Source organism: Mytilus trossulus, chromosome 3 (genome assembly GCF_036588685.1).
Source record: "Mytilus trossulus isolate FHL-02 chromosome 3, PNRI_Mtr1.1.1.hap1, whole genome shotgun sequence".
NCBI lineage: Eukaryota > Metazoa > Mollusca > Bivalvia > Mytilida > Mytilidae > Mytilus > Mytilus trossulus.
The window spans coordinates 41297066-41321008 of record NC_086375.1 but is presented as its reverse complement, the minus strand read 5'-3'; the positions used below and the strand labels follow the sequence as shown (position 1 = coordinate 41321008).

Here is a 23943-nt window from a genome sequence, read left to right as displayed (position 1 = left end):
TTACAATAATTAATCAGGGGTTGCACTGACATTCCTCTTTTATTATTTTCATGCTATAAAACGTACACACAGTACAAAAATGTAGCTATAAGCGTACCATAAACGGAGGAAATTGTCCCCAAAAAGTTGAAACAAAATAACTTTCAATTGTATCATTGGTGCACCTGAATGAATTCAGTGAAGGCAGGTTGTTGTAATAAATTGAAATGTTACATAGTCGAAGATTATTTCTTATGCATGTGTGGAACTAAATAATAAATTAATACTTGTGAGAAATCGTAGTTTATAAGGAACAATTTTCTTGTTTGAATTCAGGGCCTTTCATAGCTGACTATGCAGCCAGTATGGCCGTTGCTCATTATTGAAAGCCGTACGGTGACATATAGTTGTTAATTTCTGTGTCTCTTGTGGAGAGTTGTCTCATTGGCAATCATACCACATCTTCTTTTTTTTAAATATAAATGTACTGTTTTCGATTTTAAATGGATGAACATTTATCTTTCAATTTTATACTGTAAGAATAGAGCTGCATAACATTGTTGAACTATCCGTTAGAGTATATGTAGTATGTATTCGTATTTAAAATGAAATACAAAACGAAACGTGTATGATAAACTGATAAACAAAATATCAAGAAATTAAGGATGACTAAATACATGTACAAGAAGAAACTCACCTTTTTATAGATACATTTAAATGATTTAATGAATAAACACTTTTTTGAAAAACTGTCTGTTTCTATTTACATAGACATAGGAAGATGTAGTGTGAGTGCCAATGAGACAAGTCCACATCCAAATAACAATTTATAAAAGTAAACCATCATAGGTCAATGTACGGCCTTCAACACGGAGCCATTGAACAACAAGCTGTAAAGGTCCCCAAAATTACTAGTGTAAAACCATCTAAACGGGAAAACGGTCTATAAATATTTACAATATCTAATTTACGTTCGTTTTTCAACCGAGGATAGCAAAACCTAATGAATAAAATTGAGAATGGAAATGGGGAATGTGTCAAAAAGACAACAAAGAAAAAAAAACAACAGAAGGACACCAACAGGTCTTCAATGTAGCGAAAAATTCCCGCACCCGGAGGAGTCCTTCAGCTGGCCCCTAAACAAATATATACTAGTTCAGTGAAGTATACTAGTATATATCGTTGGAGTTTATAAACTACATTTAATCATCCCCTGTGCCATGATTGGCCATCTCCGTTTTTTCTTAACAAAGCATGGTTGGTTACATGTTATGAATTAACTTACAAGTTCGGGATTTTTTTCTTCGTTGTAAACGGAATCAGAAAAAAAATCGCTATCCTATGTCGAATACATAAAACTTGGAAAAGAATATGAAGTGTTTGTAGTAAAGTACGGTTTCCAATTGAGTTTTTTTTTATCCTACATTGAACTTTTGATGTCGTCCCTTGATCTAGAGGAGACATTTAAATTGAACTAGAACACACCCGTGATATCATGGGTCCGTGACTGAATTAAAGTATATAACTATGCGCAAGCCTTATTTTAGTATTAGTATTGTCATCTGATAAAATCATGCCGATTATAAGATACACAGTTTTTCTCTGCTTTCAAGTCTTTCTGTTTGAACCCGTCGAACTGGAACTTATCAATTATTGGTATTATCAATTATTTGGAAAACAAAAGGTCCTGGAATGGAGTTTTTTTTTAATCAACAGCATTGTCCTATATAAATTTTAAAATAAATTGAATTCTTTGATTCGCTGTTTTACGTCATGCCCACTAACAAATTGAAAACTGTTCCTATACGCCTTATTTTTAGTCCATATTTTTAGTATTCGTATTGTTATCTTAGTAAGTCTTACTGATTAAAATACTACAATAGGTAACAATTTGACAATTCAGTAGTGTCAACCTGGTGGTTATGACCCGTGTATATAGCATATTAATCCTGAATACACCGTTTGGTGGTGCGCCTGTCAGATGCGGAACGTACAGATAAGGTAATAGGTAACAGGTCAATATACTATTGGTATCAGTATCGGACTCGACCCGGAACTTCTTAATTATTGGCAATATTAATTACGTGGAAAACAAAAGGGCCTCGAGTGGTGTAATTTTTGATCTACACCTTTGTACTAATTAGTTATATATAAAGTTGAATTCTGTGATTCGTCGTTTTTACGTGATGACGGCTGACAAATTGGACCTCGTAATTTTAGTATTATAGATATTTAAATGTGAAAACGGTTAAGATTTTAAAGTTTAAACTTTACTACCAATTGCAGAAAACTATAAAACCAATGAATTTCACATGCACATTTATAAAAGCTAGAATTGTGATTGGAATCATGTATGAAAATACGTCGATGGAAGCTTTAAACGACCTTGACCACATACGTGAATATTAACCAGTCTATTCAACGTTATAGTATTCTATTTTCGAAGGTATGAGGTCGAAGGTTTGAATTGACCAATGGAAACGATCGTTCTTTAGAGAGTTAATCTGATAAAGTTTGTTTGACTGATTACGTCGCACTACCTTTCGCTAAGCTAAACCGCATATGAGTATAAGACTACAATTGGATAACTTGATTTTTAATCCAAGGGTTGCACTTTTTCTAGGGATGGGTGCTTATCATTTCTGTTGATACTTTCAAAGATAATAAGTATTTCATTTCGAAAATTATCCAGGATAAAGAGCAAACTCCTTTGACGTTTGGTAAAAATTGGTTACAAACAATAAACAAAACAAAAGTACATATAGTCAAAATACATATCCATGAAAAATACTAAAAATGACCATTACACTATAACACGATGGCGAAATGGATAGAACCTAGCAGGGGGAAGTTTAATTGATATTCAGAACATGATAATTGTGATTATGATATACCCCGCACTATTCTAAATCTGCGTAGGTTATATCAGTCAACATTTTCATTTGAAAAAAATGCAAATGAATAGAGCACCGTTTTTTTTCCATTTCAAACTGCATATGAAAATATGTTACCTGTGCTAAGGTAATAAATTGATCGAAACATTTATCAAGTGCGTCATTAAACAAAACAACTGCAAAGTACATTTACCAAGGACAAGAATATGATACTGATGGCCTAATTATATACGAAATATTATATCACTTTACAGCATTAACAATACAATATATTTATAGTTTTCTATGAATGGAAGAAAAACATTATTCACCATAAAAACTTAAAATGTAGAATCATTTACTCTTATAAGTATAACAAGGTACAATACTGAGAACCGTTTTAATGTTGTTTTTTCACTGATTCCAAGTATTCAAAGCGATATTCTGTTCTTATCATGTTACATTTGTAAGTGTATTGAAAGGTAAGCTGCAATTACTATCCATTGTGAAAGGGGATGAGGACGATCTGTCTGTCATGCAAATGCAAGGTAGTTTTAATTATTTTCTCCTGGTTGGAAACCATTTTGTTGAATACTTTGCTCGTTTAACTACTACGTTATGAAACTCCTTTTTTACATAATGATCCATAAAGGCAGTATACCGCTATGTAATAGTCATAAATTGAATAAGCGAATAAATCCGGGTAACAAACTAACATCGAAGGAAACACATCAACTGTAAGAGGAAAGCAACGGAGAAATATGAATTAATATATTACAGGTTGATTGCTTGTTCTCAAATCCGAGGCAGAAGATACGTTGTGTAGAAAGAAAAAAAATTGAAAACACTTAAAAACTCATATATTTACCGATTTAAAAGACATAAAATCAAGGAAATGAAAAGATTGGAATTGGAATAATCGCATGAATTTAAACAGAACGATAACAATGAATTGATAATAAACTGTGATTATCTATATTATAGTGAGTCCCGCGTTCCATATTGTTGTCTGATGCGTTCTTATACAGATAGATGCATTTCATTAACAATAGACCTAATGTAAAATATATATAAATTGGAAATTGGCCCCAGACTTTGATAATTTCGGTGGCGTGACCTTTCCGTGTACATTCGTCTCATCAGTTATGCTCAAGCAGATACCACAGACTACTTTTGTTAGTTAAGTGTGCATATGTACATGATCTTGTCACAGGAAACTAATCCATCAGATTAAACAATAAGGAACACTATATTACAATTTTATTTCCCCTTCATTTCCTGTATTACGTATAAAGTGATACTGTACACAATAGATATAGGAAGATGTGGTATGAGTGCCAATGAGACAACTCTCCGTCCAAATAACAATTTATAAAAGTAAACCATTATAGGTCAATGAACGGCCTTCAAGACGGACCCTTGGCTCACACCGAACGACAAGCTATAAAGGGCCTCAAAATTACTAGTGTAAAACCATTCAAACGGGAAAACCAATGGTCTTATCTATATAAAAAACGAGAAACGAGAAACACGTATAAATTACATAAACAAACGACAACCACTGTACATCAGATTCCTATATTATCCGTCAAAATCATGGAAGAAAAAGAATTGTGTTGTGTAAAGACTTTTATTGATATAATTGTCTGAAAATATTTCATTTTTAAAGAGATAATTTGACACGAACTTTTACCCTATACCTCGCCCTTGTTATATCGGTTAAACATCATTACAATATTTGATACTTTCTGACATTGCCCTTATATATTAAGATTTAGCAAGCTGAGTAAAGTACTGATTACTGTTATGAAAAACAATTACAACTATTATACTGTTTAATTTTATTCGTGATATAAATTACAGTATATATGTCGTTTCAAAAGTGAGGATTTGGGCCTTCTTGTTGAAGTTGAATCCAGAACATTGTAATATTAAGAGTTCATTATTATAAAAAAAAATGTTTTTTATAGAATGTATTCAATTTCAAACTTTTTTTAATGTCAATTATATAAACTTACTTCTTAGAAATGAGATGTATTACCTATATCTAGTTGCATACATTTTAAGACTAGGATCTCAATACCATCATAGAAATACAATATTCATTTATATAACATATAGCGAGATAGATTAATTAATTTTAAATCAACAGACAACTACTTGTATCTTCTTCAAGTGTATGATGGATTTAACCGTAATGACCCTTTCACACGATTGTACAGGGTTTTTTTATCTCCTAAAGTGATCAGTTTCCGTTAATTCATATAACAGCATATGAGGACGGAAACGTGTTGTACATGTGATTTTTCAGCTAATTACTTAATCAAAATATATTCAATTGTGAAAGATGGCTCCATTTATAATTATATGTTCTCTGATATTGTGTAAGTATATTTTAGTATTTACTAATTAACATAAAAGATGGTTTGTAAAACATTGAAAGGTTTAAACAACTGTTAGTATAAATCAACTGCAATTTGCGGAATTAACTAGGAAATTGATGTTTGCTATATTTGTACAGTTTATTGTATAAATATTCAATGTTATAAAACTCTATAATTCTACCCAAAATTTAAATATCCCCATTGGCTGACTCAACTCTTTTTATAAAGAATAATTCAAAGTGGTTAGATTACAGGTATTTACAATACAAATTTGGATATAATTAGTTATCAAAGGTACCAGGCTCATAATGTAATACGCCAGACGCGCGTTTCGCCTAAAAATATGACTCATCAGTGGCGCTCAAATCAAAATAGTTATAAAGCCAAACAAGTTCAAAATTGAAAAGCATTGAGGACCCAAAATTCCAAAACGTTATGCAAATACGACTGAGGTAATATGTGTCTGGGATAAGAAAATCCTTAGTTTGTCGAAAATTTCATTAATTTTATAAACAAGAAATTTAAAAAAAAATGACAATATAACTGATATTCATGTCAACACCGAAGTGCTGAGTACTGGGCCGTAGATACCCTCGGGGACGAAACGTCCACCAGCAGTGGCATTGACCCGGTGGTATAAATAGTTATCAAGGTAACAGGCTTATAATTAAATACGCCATACGCGCGATACCGACAATATAACGACACATTAGTCTATGTGTGCGAACAAACATGAGAGCAACGGAACTTATTATGTGTACAACAACATCAAAAGAAGAATAAAAATTAATGTAAAGAAAGAAAAATATCACAACAATACCAAACTCCAAGATAAATTCAACAAGGGAGTCTCACAAACACTGACAAAATTGAACGTAGTAAACCAACGAAACGAGTAGAAAATAACTGTCATATTACTGACTTGAAAAGGTATTTTCTGTTGAAAAGGCAGGATGAAATCTTACAGTAAGGATTTGACTATACTTTTAAAACCTTCGACTGCAGTACATAACAGTTACTATCATATAATCAAATATATGCCGTCGATTTACTGAAGCATTATGGTCTTCTTGCATTTCATTTTGATGAAAGAAATATAAGTGACTTTAGATGTTCATTTTTTTCTCATGTTTCTGTTTTGTTTGTTTCCTGATAACAATTGAAAAAGGTAATGGGTGAATGGTAAAACAACCCAAGTTTAGTCTAGATATGTGTCTATGTCCTTGTTATAAATCAGGAAACTCATAATATGTTTGCCGAATTTTTTTTTGTGTTTTTTTTTATTTAAATCTAGGAAATATCATTATTCGTTTCATATCCCCTTCCCGCCTTTCCATTGTCTGTTAAAGTTAGGTTTTATTTTTCTGCAGTATAGAAAGTGTAAAATATTTCGTTTGATTTTGGTAATTTGTCATCGTAAACTTAAATATCTTATTGTGAAATTTAGAGATTTGGATCATGTGTTAATTCAAAAACTAAAAAATACATGTCAATATAAAAAAAAAGATGTGGTATGATTGCCAATGCGACAACTCTGCACAAGTATATTTTCGATATGAATGAATACATCTTATTAATTCGTCAAAAACAGATATGTTTTTCAAGATCTTCACATGGGATATGAGCTCATATTTCCTGTCACTGTTTTAAACCCCCTGTGTAGTTATGAGAAGAGGATACACAGACCAGACAGGGTATTTGAGGAAATATCCAACATGAAGCCCAAACTAACAGTTAAACCATACTCGAGTACCCCCAATGAATAATTCCCTGAATGGTATCGCTATTGTTCACACAGGGTATATTCCCTGTGATGCCCTGTCAACGTGACTAATAACATTACCTGATTAGACACTGGATATGTTTCTCTATATGCTATCAACAACAAACATGCTAATGTTAAGACCACCAGTGATATGGTTAATTATTTGTTTTGTCAAGTTGTGCCCTACAAGATATAACAGATAAAGGAAGATGTGGTATGAGTGCCAATGAGATAACTCTCCATCAAAGTCTCAATTTATAAAAGTAAACCATTATAGAACAAGGTAAAGTTTTCAACACGGAGCCTTGACTCACACCGAACAGCAAGATATAAAGAGCCTATCTATATAAAAAACAGAGAGAAAAGAGAAACACGTATGAACCACATCAATAAACGACGTCTACTGAACATCAGATTCCTGCCTTAGGACAAGTGCAAACAATAGCAGGTTTTATTGGTACCAAGCATTCACCTTCATCTGAAACAATAGTGTAACATCACAACATAGAAAGACACTCTATAAAATATCAATTGGAATGGCTTCAATCAATTAAAAGAAATAATAATGTCTATTTCACCCTGTACATTTTTATTGAATATTATTTCAGATTCACTTACTGGAATTGACACTTGTTCGCATTTAGATAGCTGTACACATCAATTGGAAGAATTTTTCAATGTCACACGTGAGAACAATGATATTGCAGTTATGATTCCACTTTGCCTGTGAGTTTATCTTAAAATGAGCTTTTTGCACATCGAGACATGTATTCTGAAAAAATATGCTTTTAAATTATATTGATATATCGGATTTCATTCAACGACATACCAACCCCCAACTACGAAGTAATCAAATGTCAACAAACAGTCTTCAAAAACACATATCGACACTTAGAACAATGTCAAAAGACAATCGGATGCAACTAACAACAAACACTAATGAGAATCATGGCTTGAAACAGATATATATATATATATATATATATATATATATACATGAAGGGGGATTAGGCATTTAGTTCATACAAAAATGGATTAATAAGTTACTAAGAAGCATTCACAAGTTGGTAAAACGTTTACCTAAACCATTAACCGAAACTCAATTATTTTTCTTTAAATTTCGACCTTTCATTCGAGAACCTCGTGCGTATCCGTAGTACTAATGTTGGAGACTAGCGCATATTTTATTTACTCATTATCCTTATCAATTTTCCTCGACGAAAAAGGGTACTGATTTTATAAATATATACTACTATACAAATAACTTATTTATGGATATACTTAGTAATTCTTTTACAGGAACATAGTAGGCAGGCGGAGTAAATTACAAAAGTGTGAAAATAACGCTGTAGTAAAGTGTTTGTTTGGTGGACATGAACCCGAGTATTCTGCATATAAAACTTTAAAAATCACAGCTCGAAACAAATGTCTTCAAGGTTTGTTATAGTCCATTTGAGTTATGTAAACATGAAAATATTCTAAATCAAAATCTCATATGATATTGTTGATTATATATCAAATAATAAAATATTGATTGATGCGAAGAAAAAATTTATCATTGAAAACAATAAGATGTTTGTTTGATGAAATCACCGCATATTTGTACTTTTGTTGGACCTGTTATTCAACAGATAGTCGGCATTAGGTTTGTTACTATGATCTTCTCCGCACAGAATACATCCTTTATATAGATATAGGAAGATGTGGTGTGAGTGCCAATGAGACAACTCTCCATCTTTGTTTGTTTCTATGAATATCTTGTAGAACAATCATGAGCTTCCGAGTTAGAATGAAAGGTAGATAGCATTTTTCTTTAATTCACGTTCACGATATAAATAATGTCTCAAATTGATTTATTCAAAGTTTGGTATAGCGTTGTTTACATTTTTCATTGAACTTGAAATAAAGGATACTAAAGATATTTTGTACTTGTTTGGCTTTATAACAATTTTGATATGAGCGTCACTGATGAGTCTTATGTAGACGAAACGCGCGTCTGGCGTACTAACATATAATCCTGGTACCTTTGATAACTATTAGTTATCCTTCTTTATATAACGAATTACATCTTTAAAAGAGGGAATAAAGATAGCAGAGGAACATTTAAACTCAGATGTCAAAAATAAGTAAAAATAAAAAAAGAAGATGTGGTATGATTGGCAATGAGACACTTCTCCACAAGAGACCAAATGACACAGAAATTAACAACTGTTGGCCACCTTAGGGCCTTCACAAAGTAAAGTAAAGTTAAAGGATTCCGCTTACTTCTTCCTCAAAAGTTACTTTATGAAGTCAGCCTTATATAAATAAAGGAACACGTACGCAAGAAGAGGGGCGCAGTTTTCCCCCAAGGGAATGCAGATTGTTTGTTGAAAAACACAGCCTCCAAATGTAACAAATATGTTGGCAATAAAAAAATCAAGCATCTTGATAATGTCAGTTTCAGATTTGTTGTAAGAATCATATTAATTTTATACAAAGTAGGATTTTTCTCCCCAAGAAAGGATACCTGTCTTTATGTTTTTTAAACAACGCAGGACCAAGTCTTTTAGTTTGGAATGGGGAATACTTGTGTAAAATATATAAAAGTCAAATGTCTGAATAATATTGCAAGTTGAAAAAGACTTCGATTATATGTTCTTTAAAATATCTTTTGATTTTTGTTAGCATCCACATCTGATTCACGCCAACTCTTAAATAAGAACTTTGATATGGATTGTAGATTGAGAAAAAAAATTACATTAAAGATCATTTTTAATTTTGTTCCATGGTGAACTTTCTATTTCCGTGTAAGCATATAACAGCAAAATATGCGTTTGAAGTAAATTTGTCTCCTCCACTAATGAAACGATTTTCTAGAGTTTTGTTTTCCTTGATAGATATTTGCTGATTATATGACCCTTTGGGCCCCTAATTCCAAAACTCCCAACATCAATCCCAATCTTTCCTTTTATGGTCATAAACCTTGTGTTTAAATTTCATAGTTTCTATGGAAATAATTGACTCAAAACAAATGCAAACAAACTGGTTTTTTTTAGATTGTTAGGAATGCGACAGTTGTTATTCCGTTTCGATGTATATTGGCGGTTTTTTTTTATTGCTTTTCAGTGTTTCTGTTGTTCAGTTGTGTAACTTCAATAGTTAATGTGTTTCCTTCGGTTTTAGTTTGTAACCCAGATTTGTTTTCCCTCAATCGATTTATAACTTTTGAAAAGTATTCATAATCGTATAATTGAAGCAATTGTATATGTTCATCTTATCGTTTTATATTGTATGGAGTTATAGTTGGATGACAATTATTTGTTTTTGGTATCTCTTCATCTTTTGTTCATGGTACCTTTTACCCTTAACTTATGTTTGTTTCATGAATCCTTTAATACATTATGGTATCTGCTGTTATGTGTACTAGAATCATGCGACAAATTTCAATAAAGGTTCAAATAACAAATGAGGTACAATATTGTAATTTGTTTAATTGTTCAACGCTTTCAAAAATTAGAAAAAGCTCAAATCAGTGACAATTAAATAACTAGCAATTTATTCATAGTTCTACATATGAAAGCTCGATCTCAGAAATTGGAAAGTCAAACCCGTGTAAATACATGAATATTTCTGGAGCTATTCCACTAGACGTGCCTTAAAAAATCTTATCCTCATCTTTATCTTGCGATTAAATATTTTTGTATAAAATTGCAAACGAAAGTAATTCAGTGGTAGTCGTTTGTTGTTGTGTTACTTATTTGTTTTTCGTTCACATAAATAAGGCCGTTAGTTTTTACGTTTGAATAATTTAACATTTGTAGTTTCGGTCCCTTTTGTAGCTGACTATGCGGTGTGTGCTTTGTTCATTGTTGAAAGCTGTACGGTGACATATAGTTGTTAATTTGTGTCATTTATTCTTCTGTGAAGAGTTGTCTTATTGGATATCATACTACATCAGTCAATACCAAAATCAAAAACAGCATTATAGTAGGAAAATTAATGTCAAACCAAACGATTTAGTCATTTATCTTTATATCTAATTTTCCTGGTTTGTTTTTTAACCTTTTTTATTTTTGTGTTATATTTCTTTTTTCAGGGTGCTGAGTGTTTGAGAGTTGTTTGTATCTTGGGGAAATTACAATGTGGCGGCGAATAACAAAACATTTTACAACAAAATAAACAATGTTTCACTTCTAATTTATTAATGTTTATTGTAGACTGTCCAACAATGGACGATGTAAAAATATGTCAAGATTTGATAAAGTATGACACCATACAAACATCGGGGTATTCTCAATTCTGTAGGTAAGTTATTTAGAATTGTATTTTGAAGGAACTTTCCCTCTCAGATAAATAGTGCTGTATAATATATTTAGAATCGTATGCCTGGTTATTATTCTGCTTAGACCTTTGCCACATTCTTACATCTTTCAATTGCTGTCTTTGTATATAATACTAAAGTTTTTAAGTTTTCATAAAAAAAAACTGGGAAAATGATAAGTTAAGATATTAGCAAAAAGAAAAGCAGGCAGATTGTCATCGTAAATGCAATCATAACCCATCAATAAAATCCAGCATGGTTTGACATTAAATGCTGTCAGATTGCCCAGAACAATCAAAATAACATTCGAAAGCTCTAATACACTTACCATATTACATAGCAGTGACTATATGTCTATGTGCCTCTGAGCGCATGATGGTTGCATCATTAGATAAATCATTAGGTGGGATCAGCGATTAAATATTGTGTTTTGAAATAAACGAGAATATACCACATCAAAAATAATCTAATACTGTTATATTTGATATTCATTTTTTGTATTTGCCAGTTTTTAAAGCAACTAACAATAACATTTAAACTTAAACTTAGGAGCCCAAACCTTGAGAGTGTTTAATTTAACCACAATATCCACTTTCACATTTTTACTATGAAATCTTGATAAAAACCATCATGTTATCAGCTATTTATACACCTATGGCTTTTAATTATTTGGGTTTGGTCGTTCCTTGCGAAATTATCAAGAAAAGCTCTTCGAGCGTTTCAAGTTTATCAAAAGATGTAGTTATCAAGGTTATTTTCATTCCCATGTCAAAAGTCAAATAAAAAAAAATACAATACTCAGAGAAAAATCTAAATGGAAGATCCCTTATCAAATTACAAAATCAACTTCTTAAGGTAGCACAATACAAAGATTTTTCAATCCCAATCAGACATCTTTAAACTGATGTAATTCCACTCATCTTTCTTTAAATTTTATAAATGAGGCACCAAAAGAAAGAATAAGAATTAATCTTTCAAATTGTGATAATTTCATTATGACATAATTATTACATAATTAATTGTTATGTAATTAGTTGCCATATTGTGATGTCTATACTTGAATGAATTTAGCTTCTTTGTTATTCATAGCACCCCACATTTTTTTTTATAGATTTTTGCACAGCACATTTTGACCTCCAAAACTGTGTCTTAGATTTTTTCTATTGCATTTCATTCTCTCATAAATCTTCAATGAAGTTTGCAACATTAATTCATAAGAGACCACTAAATTCAATTGGATACACATTTTTTTCTATTGATGTTTTTGGAAATCTTAGAATTACATCAGTTTAAAGTTGTTTGATTGGGAGTGAAAACATCTTTGTATTGAGCTACCTTAAAAATATCAAATGAATTAAAACAACTGTCATATTTATGACTTGGTATATTGTTTTTATTATGTAAAGAATGGTGCATAAAACGATATAATTTATAATATATATAATAAGTTATATTAAAAAATATCTAACGCCAAGGTAAATGAGGAATAGTAGAGACCCTTGAAACCTTGACAAAACTAGATACTCTATTGTTTCGAACACACATACAAGTTACTAAATGAGTAAATGTTAATGTCTGAAACATTTAGCAATGAAAAGCGAACTTACCGATACTTTGTCTTAAATTATAGTATTGTAAGCAAATAGGAATACGACATCAATTATATCTTATTAGCTTAATTATGAATATTGGCTCAATGACAAATGTAGATAGTATAAGCAAAGTATAAGTGTATATGACTTTATGTTGTACTGAATGTCTGTGATTAATAGTTAAATTTGGTATGCGAAATATTTAGATATTTGTGTCAATAATGTAGAATAAATTAACTTTAATGAACTTATTAAAATTTTAGTAATTACACCAATATAAAAACAACATGTGTGGACACGAAACTAAAGACATGTTCCTTTCGAGACGAGTTATTCCTGTCTGGATTGTCTGGTGATGTAAAACGTATTGTTCAAACAATCTGCCAGTCAGGTAACTAACTATAAGTCATAAATACATATTTAGTATAATTGGAGACAACCATACGTATAGGACAGTTCACTTCAATTCCCTTCAGCTTCGCGTATTGTGAAGCACTACTCATAGAGTATAATTGAAGCAACTATAAACACATTAAAACTAAACGGAAAATATACAGTTATGTACAGATAAATGAATTAAAACAATATTATTATTAATTTAAAGGATAGTAAATACAGTTTTTAACCATAAAATTGAAACGATTCTACCAATTGCAGGCTACCGAACGGCCTCATAAAATGAGCAAAACTCATACCGATTAGTAAGCTATAAAAGACTCCGATGACATTATGTAAAAACAGTTTGAAAAAAAAAGACAATGACTAGATCGTTAAAGAAAACTATCATCATGACATATATCAAACAACAACAGTGGAGGGGGTTAACTTCAAATCAATTGAAATATATGATGATATGGGTCTTAATTTTGCGATATTTTATCTTAGAAGGACCCCCTTTTAAATGACATACGATATCAAAATGAATAAAGTATTGTCAAACTTGTCAATCAAAGACCGAGAAATAGTCTAAGAACAATTAGACTGAAAGGGATATCAGGTAATATTAAAGAACCAGAAACTGAGAGATACTTAAAACAACATGCCAGGTATATGTTCATCAATCAATATTTATTTATTTCCTTTATCAAGGTCTTTCTAGTATTCAAATTTTAAGACGTCAAATGTCAGTATAGATGAAAAACAAAAAAAGGCACCCAATACGATCGACACAACAAAAACAAAACAAATTAAACACCAATTGTTCAGAGAACAATTAAAGGTATTTCCACTTCTTTCAATTGATTTTGATATGAATATATTAAAATTCGATTCAAATGTCCTTTCCAGTGTTAAATGAAAGGTAATTCTTAGATGATTCCAAACAGATATGGTTTCTATACATTTTTTGTATGAAATCAGTCAAAACAAAACTATTCTGGTTTACACAAAGTCACATCCGGTTTGCTTTTCAATACATATGGCTTGTTACATAAAGCACAAGGTCATATGGCTTTATGATGTATGAATATGAATTTAAAGCAAAGGTCAAAATCTAGAACGTCCAATTATACTATAACCTCAATTTCAAGGTGATAAACCAAGGACCTCAAATCGAAAGACCCTTAGACTTTGATATGTATGGTTAATGAGTGATATCACTTAACGCATATTCTAAATATAAGAGGGGCAAGAACACCCATTAATTGTCTACGTACCCTTTCGACCAAAATATATGAGTTACGACATGTCGCAGAGGACAATTTCATAAAAATATATTGTCGATGTGAAAAGAAGTGGAAATAAGCCAAAATGAAAAATATGACTTTGACATTTGACCTTGACCTAATTTTATTTTTTTCAAGGGCCTCAAATCAATAGACTCTAGGTCTCTATCACTTATGGTTCAGTTACTAGTTAGAAATTCACATCAATAACCAATGCATAAGGGGAAATAACTCTCATATGGGGTCTCCGGAACGCTTCGGTACAAACTAATCTCAATATCCTGAGGATATAACGAGCAAATCCGTAAAATAATTTGTTGTTATCTTTAAAGGTTATAATGAAAGAGTAGCAAACACAAGGAAAACAGTGTTCGGGGAGGTAACTCTTGCAAATAAAAGTATTTGATAAACAGGGTCAGTTTTTGAATCGCATAAACTGTTCGATATCATATACAAAACGTCAAATCGACATCTTGGGAAACATCTAAACAGCTAAGAAAAAATATTAATCAGAACAAAATCAATAGGTTTTTCCACAGAAAATTGGAAAGAACGAGATATGATTCATCCTAAACAAAATATCATAATTTGAAAGTATGAAAATAAAAGTAAGATTCGAACCAATATGTAACTTGTCATTAAACGGAAGAATGATAAGAATCACATTTTGAAATTGCAAATAGGTCTATCCGTTCATAATCACGTTAATTTTGTTTATAAATAATTTGGATAACATTCTAAGGTTCCTTTAGTTGAAACATGTGAAATAGTGATAACCGTAGAAAATTTCATAATAAACATACATATTCCCAAAGTCTATTTTCACTGTTTCAGGTTGTTCGTCAATTGACAAGACAAAACAAATAATAGACGCATGCAACAGTAAGTTCACGACATCAAGCGGGAATGATTTTGCTGACTGCAAGTAAGCTTGAGATAGATAACGTTATTGTATGCCATTCAAACGTTTAGTGACGAATAGTATTAGGGTTTAACTTAAATAATAGATGCTTTCTTAATTGTATGTATGTATATGCTTCCTAATGAATTTTCACTTTATATCATCGGTCTTTGGGGTAAATATTTTCAATCTTAGAGTTGAAGTTGCAATTGAAAAACTACACACTCTCTATACATATATAATAAGCTAAGATGAATAACATCCCACTATTATATTGTTTATACTATTATATTCGTGTTGTTTATTCTTTAGTTTTCTATGTTGTGTCATGTGTACTATTGTTTTTCTGTTTGTCTTTTTCATTTTTAGCCATGGCGTTGTCAGTTTGTTTTAGATTTACGAGTTTGACTGTCCCTTTGGTATCTTTCGTCCCTCTTTTATATAGGAGTGATACTAAGTTGCATTTACCTCAACACTCTTTTGTCCGTTAACATGTCCGTTGTTTAACCCAATATTTTGTCACAATTTTCTGATGTACTACGGAACAAAATTACTTCGTATATTGGCATCAGCTTGATATAGTGATAAACTGTAACATATGAGCATTTTTGGTCGTTTGGACACAAACTGTCTATTTGTCGACTTTAACATTTGTTCAGATGAAATAATACTTAATTATTTGTGTGCGTTCTAAGCGTTATCCTGGGTTTGCTTTTATGATGAAATGTCACTCCTATACATTTGAATGCCACTGATAAATGAATACGAAGGAACATAGTGTGTGATCAGAAGGAGCCTTCAAAAAGTAGCCAATTAAGCTTATTAATTGATTTGTGGCATCTATTGATTTGTTTCGAGCGTACGTGTGACACATGTGTAAACGAATCACGTGGTTGTCAAATAAATAACATCCTTATAGATACCAGGCTTAAAATTATGTTTTCCAGACGTGCGTTCGTCTTGATGATCAAGTAAAATTATAAGTATGAAATTTTTAAGTTCCAATATACTGGTAAATATTTTGATGCAAAAGAAAACAAATCATTTGACTGAGCTATGCTTATAAAAAAGAAGATGTGGTATGATTGTCAATGAAACAACTGTCCACAAGAGACAAAAATAACACAGACATTAACAAATCTAGGTCTCAGTACGGCCTTCATCAATTAACTCAGCCCATACCGCATAGTCTGCTATAAAAGGCCCCGAGTAAACAATGTAAAACAATTCAAAGGAGAAAACAAATGGCCTTATTTTAAATAGAAAAATGAACGAAAAACAAGTATGTAACACAAAAACAAAAGATATAATGTGGCGGGGTTTAACATGTTAGCGGGATTAATCAATTATGGATGTTTTGTCACTTTTCTGCTTTTTTATCCTTTTGGATATCAAGGTTTGTAAAGACTTATTGCCCAACACTAATGATTATTATTTAAGCGTCTACAAGCAGTATATAAGCTGTATTGAGAAAGGATCGCCTTGTCCCCAGTTCAGACAAGTTGCATATTATTCCAAGCCAACATTATCAGAAGCTCAAACCAGATGCGAGCCAGCTTCCACATCAAAGGCTTCCACCATTGTTATATCAACACCAGCCGCTCTTACGAGAGGTAATTAACATACAAATTAATATTTAGATATTCTTATTTTACATTTACTAATTTATGCTAAGCAAAATAAATTCTGTTTGGCCAAGCACAACCCAATGCTTGGTGAAACGTTTCAAAGTCCTTTGCAGCTTGTACTTTCACCACTTTGCATGCTTTATGAAATATTTTTTTTCTATTTACATTCCATTATGTGTACGTTTTTTGTATAATAAACATGTCTAATTTCATCATAATCATCAAAATCATTATCAGCAACGTCAGCATCATCAGCATCATCAGCATTATCAAAATGATCAGTATCAGTATCATCGTCATCATCAGTTTCATCATCATCACAATATCTGCAGTGGCATCATCGGCAACGACGGCGACGACGGCTTGAACAATACGAATACATGTACTTCTATCAACAAACAAGTCATTTGTAAATCTGAATTTGATCTATCCTGAATAAAGTTCATTGAAGGTGAGAATTCAATGCCTGAATAAATATTATACAAATAAGACATGAATGTTGATATATATAACCACTCGAAAAAGAGTTGTTCATATTGTCCATATATATTCTTCTAGAATGAACTCAAATATATAATAACAAAAATACTTTATTGTACATCTTGTAAACAGCTCGCAGCACTAACCATTTCTCATTTCTGTATATGTATACAGTTATAAATACACAATTTACTTAACTAACAATTTGTCATGGATTTTAATGCATTATCTAGAGAGACTTTCTGTGTCATTTTGGTCTCTTGTGGAGAGTTGTCTCATTAGCAATCATACCACATCTTCTTTTTTATATTTGCATCCACTAACTTTTTTACTAACGGTAATAACAATATAGGATGTCTGATACGTGAGGTATTTCACTTTTATTTTTATTTCTTACATAAATGATACAAAAAATAAGAATATGTGAATTACTAGTTCATAGGACCACTAGACCTCCTAAAACAAGTCCAAAACAATTCAGTACAACAAGGCAAAGTAGCGTCACAAAATGTGTTACAACAGGAACAACAGATGGAAATGCTGGAAAGATCACAAGGACGACAACTCATGATAAAGGTATATTGTTATCATTACAATTTAATACGCCAGACGCGCGTTTCTTCTACATAAGACTCATCAGTGACGCTCAGATAAAAACAGTTATAACGCCAATTAAGTACAAAGTTAAATAGCATTGAGGACCCAAAATTCCAAAACGTTGTGCCAAATACAGCTTAGGTAATCTATTCCTTGGATAATAAAATCCTTACTTTTTCGAAACATTCAAAGTTTTGTGACAGGAAATTTATAAAATTAACATATAATTGATATTCATGTCATCACCGAAGTGATGACTACTGCTGGTGATACCCTCGGCGACGAAACGTCCACCAGTAGTGGCATCAAAACTATTTATCAATTTAATTATCCTTGATTAAAACATTATTTATGGAATGAATCTAAAAAAATGCAGCAAGTAAAACCAAATAAAAATTTTAAAAATGAAATTATTGAATTACAGAATGTAAAACAAAACCAAAGATATGAAAATATACAATTAAAGACAGTCAAACCAATGTTAAAGAACAGAATAATAAAATAAATTTGTAGAAAGTAAAAACAATTAAAATGTATGACAAAATCAAATCAAAAATCAAAAATAATGGACGCTATAATTGCCCTAAACTCATATCAGTCATTAATAATAAATTGTCTGACCCTTCCGGAGCACCTGAGATCACCCCTAGTTTTTGGTGGGGTTCGTGTTATTTATTCTTTAGTTTTCTATGTTTTGTCATGTGTACTATTGTTTTTCTGTTTTTCTTTTTCATTTTTAGCCATGGTGTTGTCAGTTTGTTTTAGATTTATGAGTTTGACTGTCCCTTTTGGTATCTTTCGTCCCTCTTTTGTCTTTATATTTGATTCATTACAACAGTGACCTGTTGTTCTGATTTCATAATTTCACATTGGAAAGTAAATTACTTAAAAGCGAGAGCATATATTCTAACCATTGGTGAACAATATGAATAAACTCATAATAGATACCAGGATTACATTTTGTATATATGCCAGACGCGAGTTTCGTCTACATAAGACTCATCAGTAACGCACGAATCCAAAAATGTTAAAAATGCCAAATAAAGTACGAAGTTGTTAGGTTAATTTTATTATAACTGCAGGCAATAAAGTATTATTTTTCACATTAGAAATAATCATTTTAATGGTTCAATTGGATTGAAATAATTGCTTATTTTTCAGTTTATTATACGTTTCTTAAACATACTTCAATATATACTTCAACATGGTTCTATACTGATGAGTCTAACAAATGTAATTATGTTGTTGCATTATATTTATTTGTAATCTTGTTTATTGATTATATGAACCTAAATTCAATATACGATACTTCTGTTTTTTCACTCATATAAGTAAGAATAACTTCATCACATCTTCTTTGTTTTTTCAGAACTTGTCAGAAGATCTCTGTCAACTCACAAAACAATTGAGGTGTCCACAACATTCAAAGTCCGTTCCACAACGAAGCGCATTTTGAAAATGCCAACAATTCCGGATATTAAAACACAAAACGTAAAAACAGTCACGCCATCCGTCAGTTACACGATCAAAAAGCAAAATATTGCTTCTGTTGGTAAAAATCTTTAAATTGATATGACTTTTGAATAGAGGCATACTACTATTGCCTTTTTTTTGGCATGATTTTCCATAATTGTTAATTGCTCTCTCATTGTAAAAAACGTTGCTTGTCGGGATTATTAAAATTATCCCACATGCTATATACATTGCATACAATTCAAAACAAGGGGGCTGACGATACCAAAAGGGTTTCAAGTACGACATAGAGACAGACAACAGTGTACAACACACAACGTATAAAAGTATAGACTGAGTAACACGAACCATACCAAAAACTACGGATGCGTTAAGTGCTCAGAAAGAAAAATTACAAAATGTGGCACAGAAAACCGCCAATTATTGAGCAACACAAATTAATCATTATCATAGAATGTCTCAATCTTGTCTGTAATATTTAACATACAATACAAATACTAGTATACTATTTGCTAATAAAATTTACAAATAAAAGTATATTAAGGGAAAGGGTATCATAAAAAAATTACCACAAGACTAAACATTTCACAACAAAGATAAATAAACAATACATTTTACCGTCTGTATTCACATTTCAGATGATTTTTTATATTTTAACGAGCTCGAGTTTCTTTTATTTCAACTATAATTTATCTGTATTGTTTATTTTAGTTGATGAAGCTACTAACTCAATAACAAAAGACAAAATAACAACTGTGGATACTACTGACTTACTATATCATAATACTATTTCATCAGAGACTACTAATCCTTTAGCAACCAGGAAATCGTATGTGGAGGCTACAAAGTCAACACGTTATTTTACCAAAGCTATTCGAAAAGGTCCACAAATTGATTCTTCTTTATTTTACAGAACTTGTTAGAGGCTCTTTGTTAACATCCAAAAACTTACGAGTCTGCAACCTAAAAAAGAGGGAATCATAAAAAAAATCATGGAAGGATATTGCAAGACAATATTACATTAGGACAAGACAAAACACTCACAAACAATCACGCTATATCTTAGTAAAACAGTTAAAAATGCAAAATGTTGTTTCTGTTGGTTAAATAAATACTAAAATTGTTATGCGCATGACTTTTTTATAGTGGTGAATTTTTGGTCTTGATTAAAACGCTTTTGCCAGTAATACTAAGTATTTTCCAACATGCGCTACATGCATGAAATATCATTGCATGTCTTGCATCCTCATTTGATATTTATGAACAATATAAATATAACTTTTACTAATAATTGATAACAGTTTACGGTTAGTTACTAATAATCAGTAAATTAATTTTAACTCTATAATTAACATGTTTATTTCAGTTGATGGAGCTATTAGCTCAATAACAAACGACAAGATAACAGCTATGGATACTACTGCCTCACTTAATCATAATACTAATTCAATAGAGTCTACTAATCCATTACCAGCTCCATTACCAACTCCTGCATTCCCAACTCCTTCACTACCAACTCCATTACCAACCAAGAGATCGTCTGTGGGTACCAAATCTGCAAATAAAGATCAACAATATTCTGGTAAAATCAATACTATAATGATCCAAACGTCATTTCAAAATTATGATTCTTCAATTTCTTTCTACGATAAAACATTTGGAATCGAAAAGTTACATAGGAATACAAGTATAGATGCGCGAAACGAAAACAACTAATGTCAAATACTTATTAAAACTTAGCAAGTCTTATACATCAGGATCATACTATGTCTATAACATATCAAGATGATTGTAACGAAGATTTATTAAAATATACTTTTTTTACAATTTATTTTTAGTAATAAATCTAATTAAGATATATATAATAGATTTTCTTATTGGTTACACATAGAAATTATAAGAAAAAAATACTCTCATCAAAGATTCCAGGCTTGTTATTTTTTTTATGCCAGACATACAAAGACTCATCATCGTACTCGAATCAAGAAAGTTAAAAGCCGAAATAAATTACGAAACTGAAGAGCATTGAGTGCCAAAAACTCCAAAATGTTTTGCCAAATACAGAAATGCTTTGTAAACAGTTAGTTTCATAGATTAACAATATCAATAAGTCTTGTCAATACGTGTGAAACATAAGAGGCATTGTTTTTGTTTTATTTTGTTTAATAAATGTTCTTTTTTGATCCCTTGTGTCCCTTTTCTAAGTATGTATTCACCCCTGGCTGGTTCTTAAATGTTCACGTTTCGGTGTTACTGAATAAGTTAAGCACAGAAGTGCGCTTCGGGCACACAATATGTATATACATTTGTATATTTGTTATTTTTCTTTAAGAAAGTATCATACATTACGGTGGGGTTTGTTTTATAAATATACTGAAGTGAAGTAGTCATAGAGAAACTGTACTTTTTTGGTCGCAGATCTGCTTCGTTATTGTTATTTATCTCATTATATGGGTAGACTTCATAAAGGAAACAACAAAACACGACATGTTATGCAATTTTAATGATACATTCAGATAATCATGACGACATCTTCTCTCTGAATTATTCATTTTTGTTTCTAAATTTACAGGCAAAGTTGACCTCGAAAAGTGTTTATAGTTGTACAAAGTCATGAAGTGTGTCTGTCAGTGGATGTCTTTATTTATATCTTAATTATTTTCAAGGGAATTTTTTTTTATGATAAATGTTCTTCAAACATTCGCTACTCGTTTATGTTTTTCTCACGCTATTGATGCTGTTTTTCATCTAAATCTATGATAATTTAATCTGGGGGAAATATGAATATGAATTGGCTTTGACCTAACGTTTAATAGTAACGAGTAAATTTAAATCGGTCCTGAATGGGTTTTTTTGGGTTTTTTTATTGATTGATGCCTTTTTTTATAACTAGAATATTTTGTTTTTATTTCAGGGGCAATGAAGACAGGACCAACTTCACTGTGCATTACCATACTGTTGAGTTTTATACTGTTTTAGTCTTTGATAGTCTCTATTTGTCCCTGTGTCTGTGATTTATTTAACACTTTGTTGGTTTAATCTTTTTTAATTAGTTTGTAAATAAATATATTTTCTTAACGGTTTGTTTAATCTATATACGAAACTACACGTTACGTGTTTCAACTGTTTGTTGTTAAAACCATAAGATGTGTTTTTACATAAACATGTTTACCACATTTTCTTATTTTGGTAATAAGAAGCTACTAGCTTCGTGTATCGTATCATCGGGGACAAAAATGTTAAATATATATAACCCGAAATACTAAGGATTTTCTTGTCACAGCATAGATAACCTTACCAGTATTTGGCACAACGTTTTTGGAATTTTGGGTCCTCAATGCTTATCCTACTTTCATGACAAATATGTTGCTGTCCCCGCAGATAAAGCCCCAAACAACATCGTTTTTGTATGTAAAACTCATTACATTAACTGCTTGATAAACGAATTAGGTATTGACAATTCGCTTAGAAACCCAACATAAACCCTCACGACACTTACCAAAGAGGAAATCCTGGATAAGCAAAGGTCTGTTCTATGTTCCTTTGGAATTTCAACCAAAGATGATGAACTGGATCTTCCATCACTGTATTTGATACCTAAACTGCATAAGTGTCCTTACAAACAACGGTATATTGCTGGGTCTTCCATGTGCTCAACGAAACCTCTTTCTAAATTATTAACAATATTTTATCAGCAATCAAAGACGGGCTTCAAAGTTACTAGTATTATGAAACTGCTTTTTCTAGAGGTATCATGAATTAAATTTGGATACTTAAAAAATTCCAAAGATCTTTTAGAGTACATACAATCTAACGCTCTGTCATCTTGTAATAGTATAAATACATTTGAGTTTCCTTCACTTTATACAAGAATCCCATATCCAAACTAAAAGACAAATTGAAAGAGTTGGTATTGCTTTGTTTCATTAATAGAATGGCAAATGAAGATACAAGTATCTTGTCTTGGGAAGGGATAAAACCTACTTTGTAAAGGATCATGATCACTTTGATTCATACAAAAAATTCTCTGAAACTGACATCATCAAGATGCCTGATTTCTTGACTCTTGATTGACAACATATTTGTTACGTTCGGGGAATTGTTTTTCAACAGACTTTCGCATTCCAATGGGAACGAATTGTTCCCCTCTTCTTGCCGACTTTATTATTATGAGGCTGATTTCATACAAGAATTTCTTATGAAGAAAGATAAGAAGTTAGCAATTTTACCCTTTACTATACTTTCCGCTATATAGATGATGTTATTTCAAGTAAATAATTCAAAATTTGGTGACTATGTCGAAC

At 31.3% G+C, this 23943-nt stretch overlaps 1 protein-coding gene across 2 annotated transcripts; it reads left to right on the top strand.

The window, feature by feature from the left end:
- Positions 1–5086: 5086 nt before the first annotated feature.
- Positions 5087–22717, top strand: LOC134711490 (mucin-2-like). 2 transcript variants are annotated; one of them, XM_063572108.1, is made up of 12 exons: positions 5087–5236; positions 7610–7727; positions 8301–8437; positions 11201–11288; positions 13160–13287; positions 15395–15485; positions 16902–17074; positions 18005–18145; positions 19536–19718; positions 20351–20521; positions 21006–21221; positions 22554–22717. In XM_063572108.1, the coding sequence occupies exons 1-12, from the start codon at positions 5200–5202 to the stop codon at positions 22616–22618; spliced, it is 1548 nt and encodes a 515-aa protein (XP_063428178.1). In that variant the 5' UTR covers positions 5087–5199; the 3' UTR covers positions 22619–22717. The 2 variants fall into 2 exon arrangements, with proteins under 2 accessions (XP_063428178.1, XP_063428179.1); XM_063572109.1 differs by lacking the exon at positions 20351–20521.
- The last annotated feature ends 1226 nt before the right edge of the window (positions 22718–23943 follow it).

What these genes read in the sequence shown, in the direction of transcription:
- LOC134711490 (XM_063572108.1), top strand. Translation starts at nt 5,200, where the DNA reads ATGGCTCCATTTATAATTATATGTTCTCTGATATTGT. An exon ending in TATATGTTCTCTGATATTGT is followed by an intron (nt 5,237 to 7,609) that starts GTAAGTATATTT and finishes ATATTATTTCAG; the next exon opens with ATTCACTTACTGGAATTGAC. An exon ending in GACGACAACTCATGATAAAG is followed by an intron (nt 18,146 to 19,535) that starts GTATATTGTTAT and finishes TTGTTTTTTCAG; the next exon opens with AACTTGTCAGAAGATCTCTG.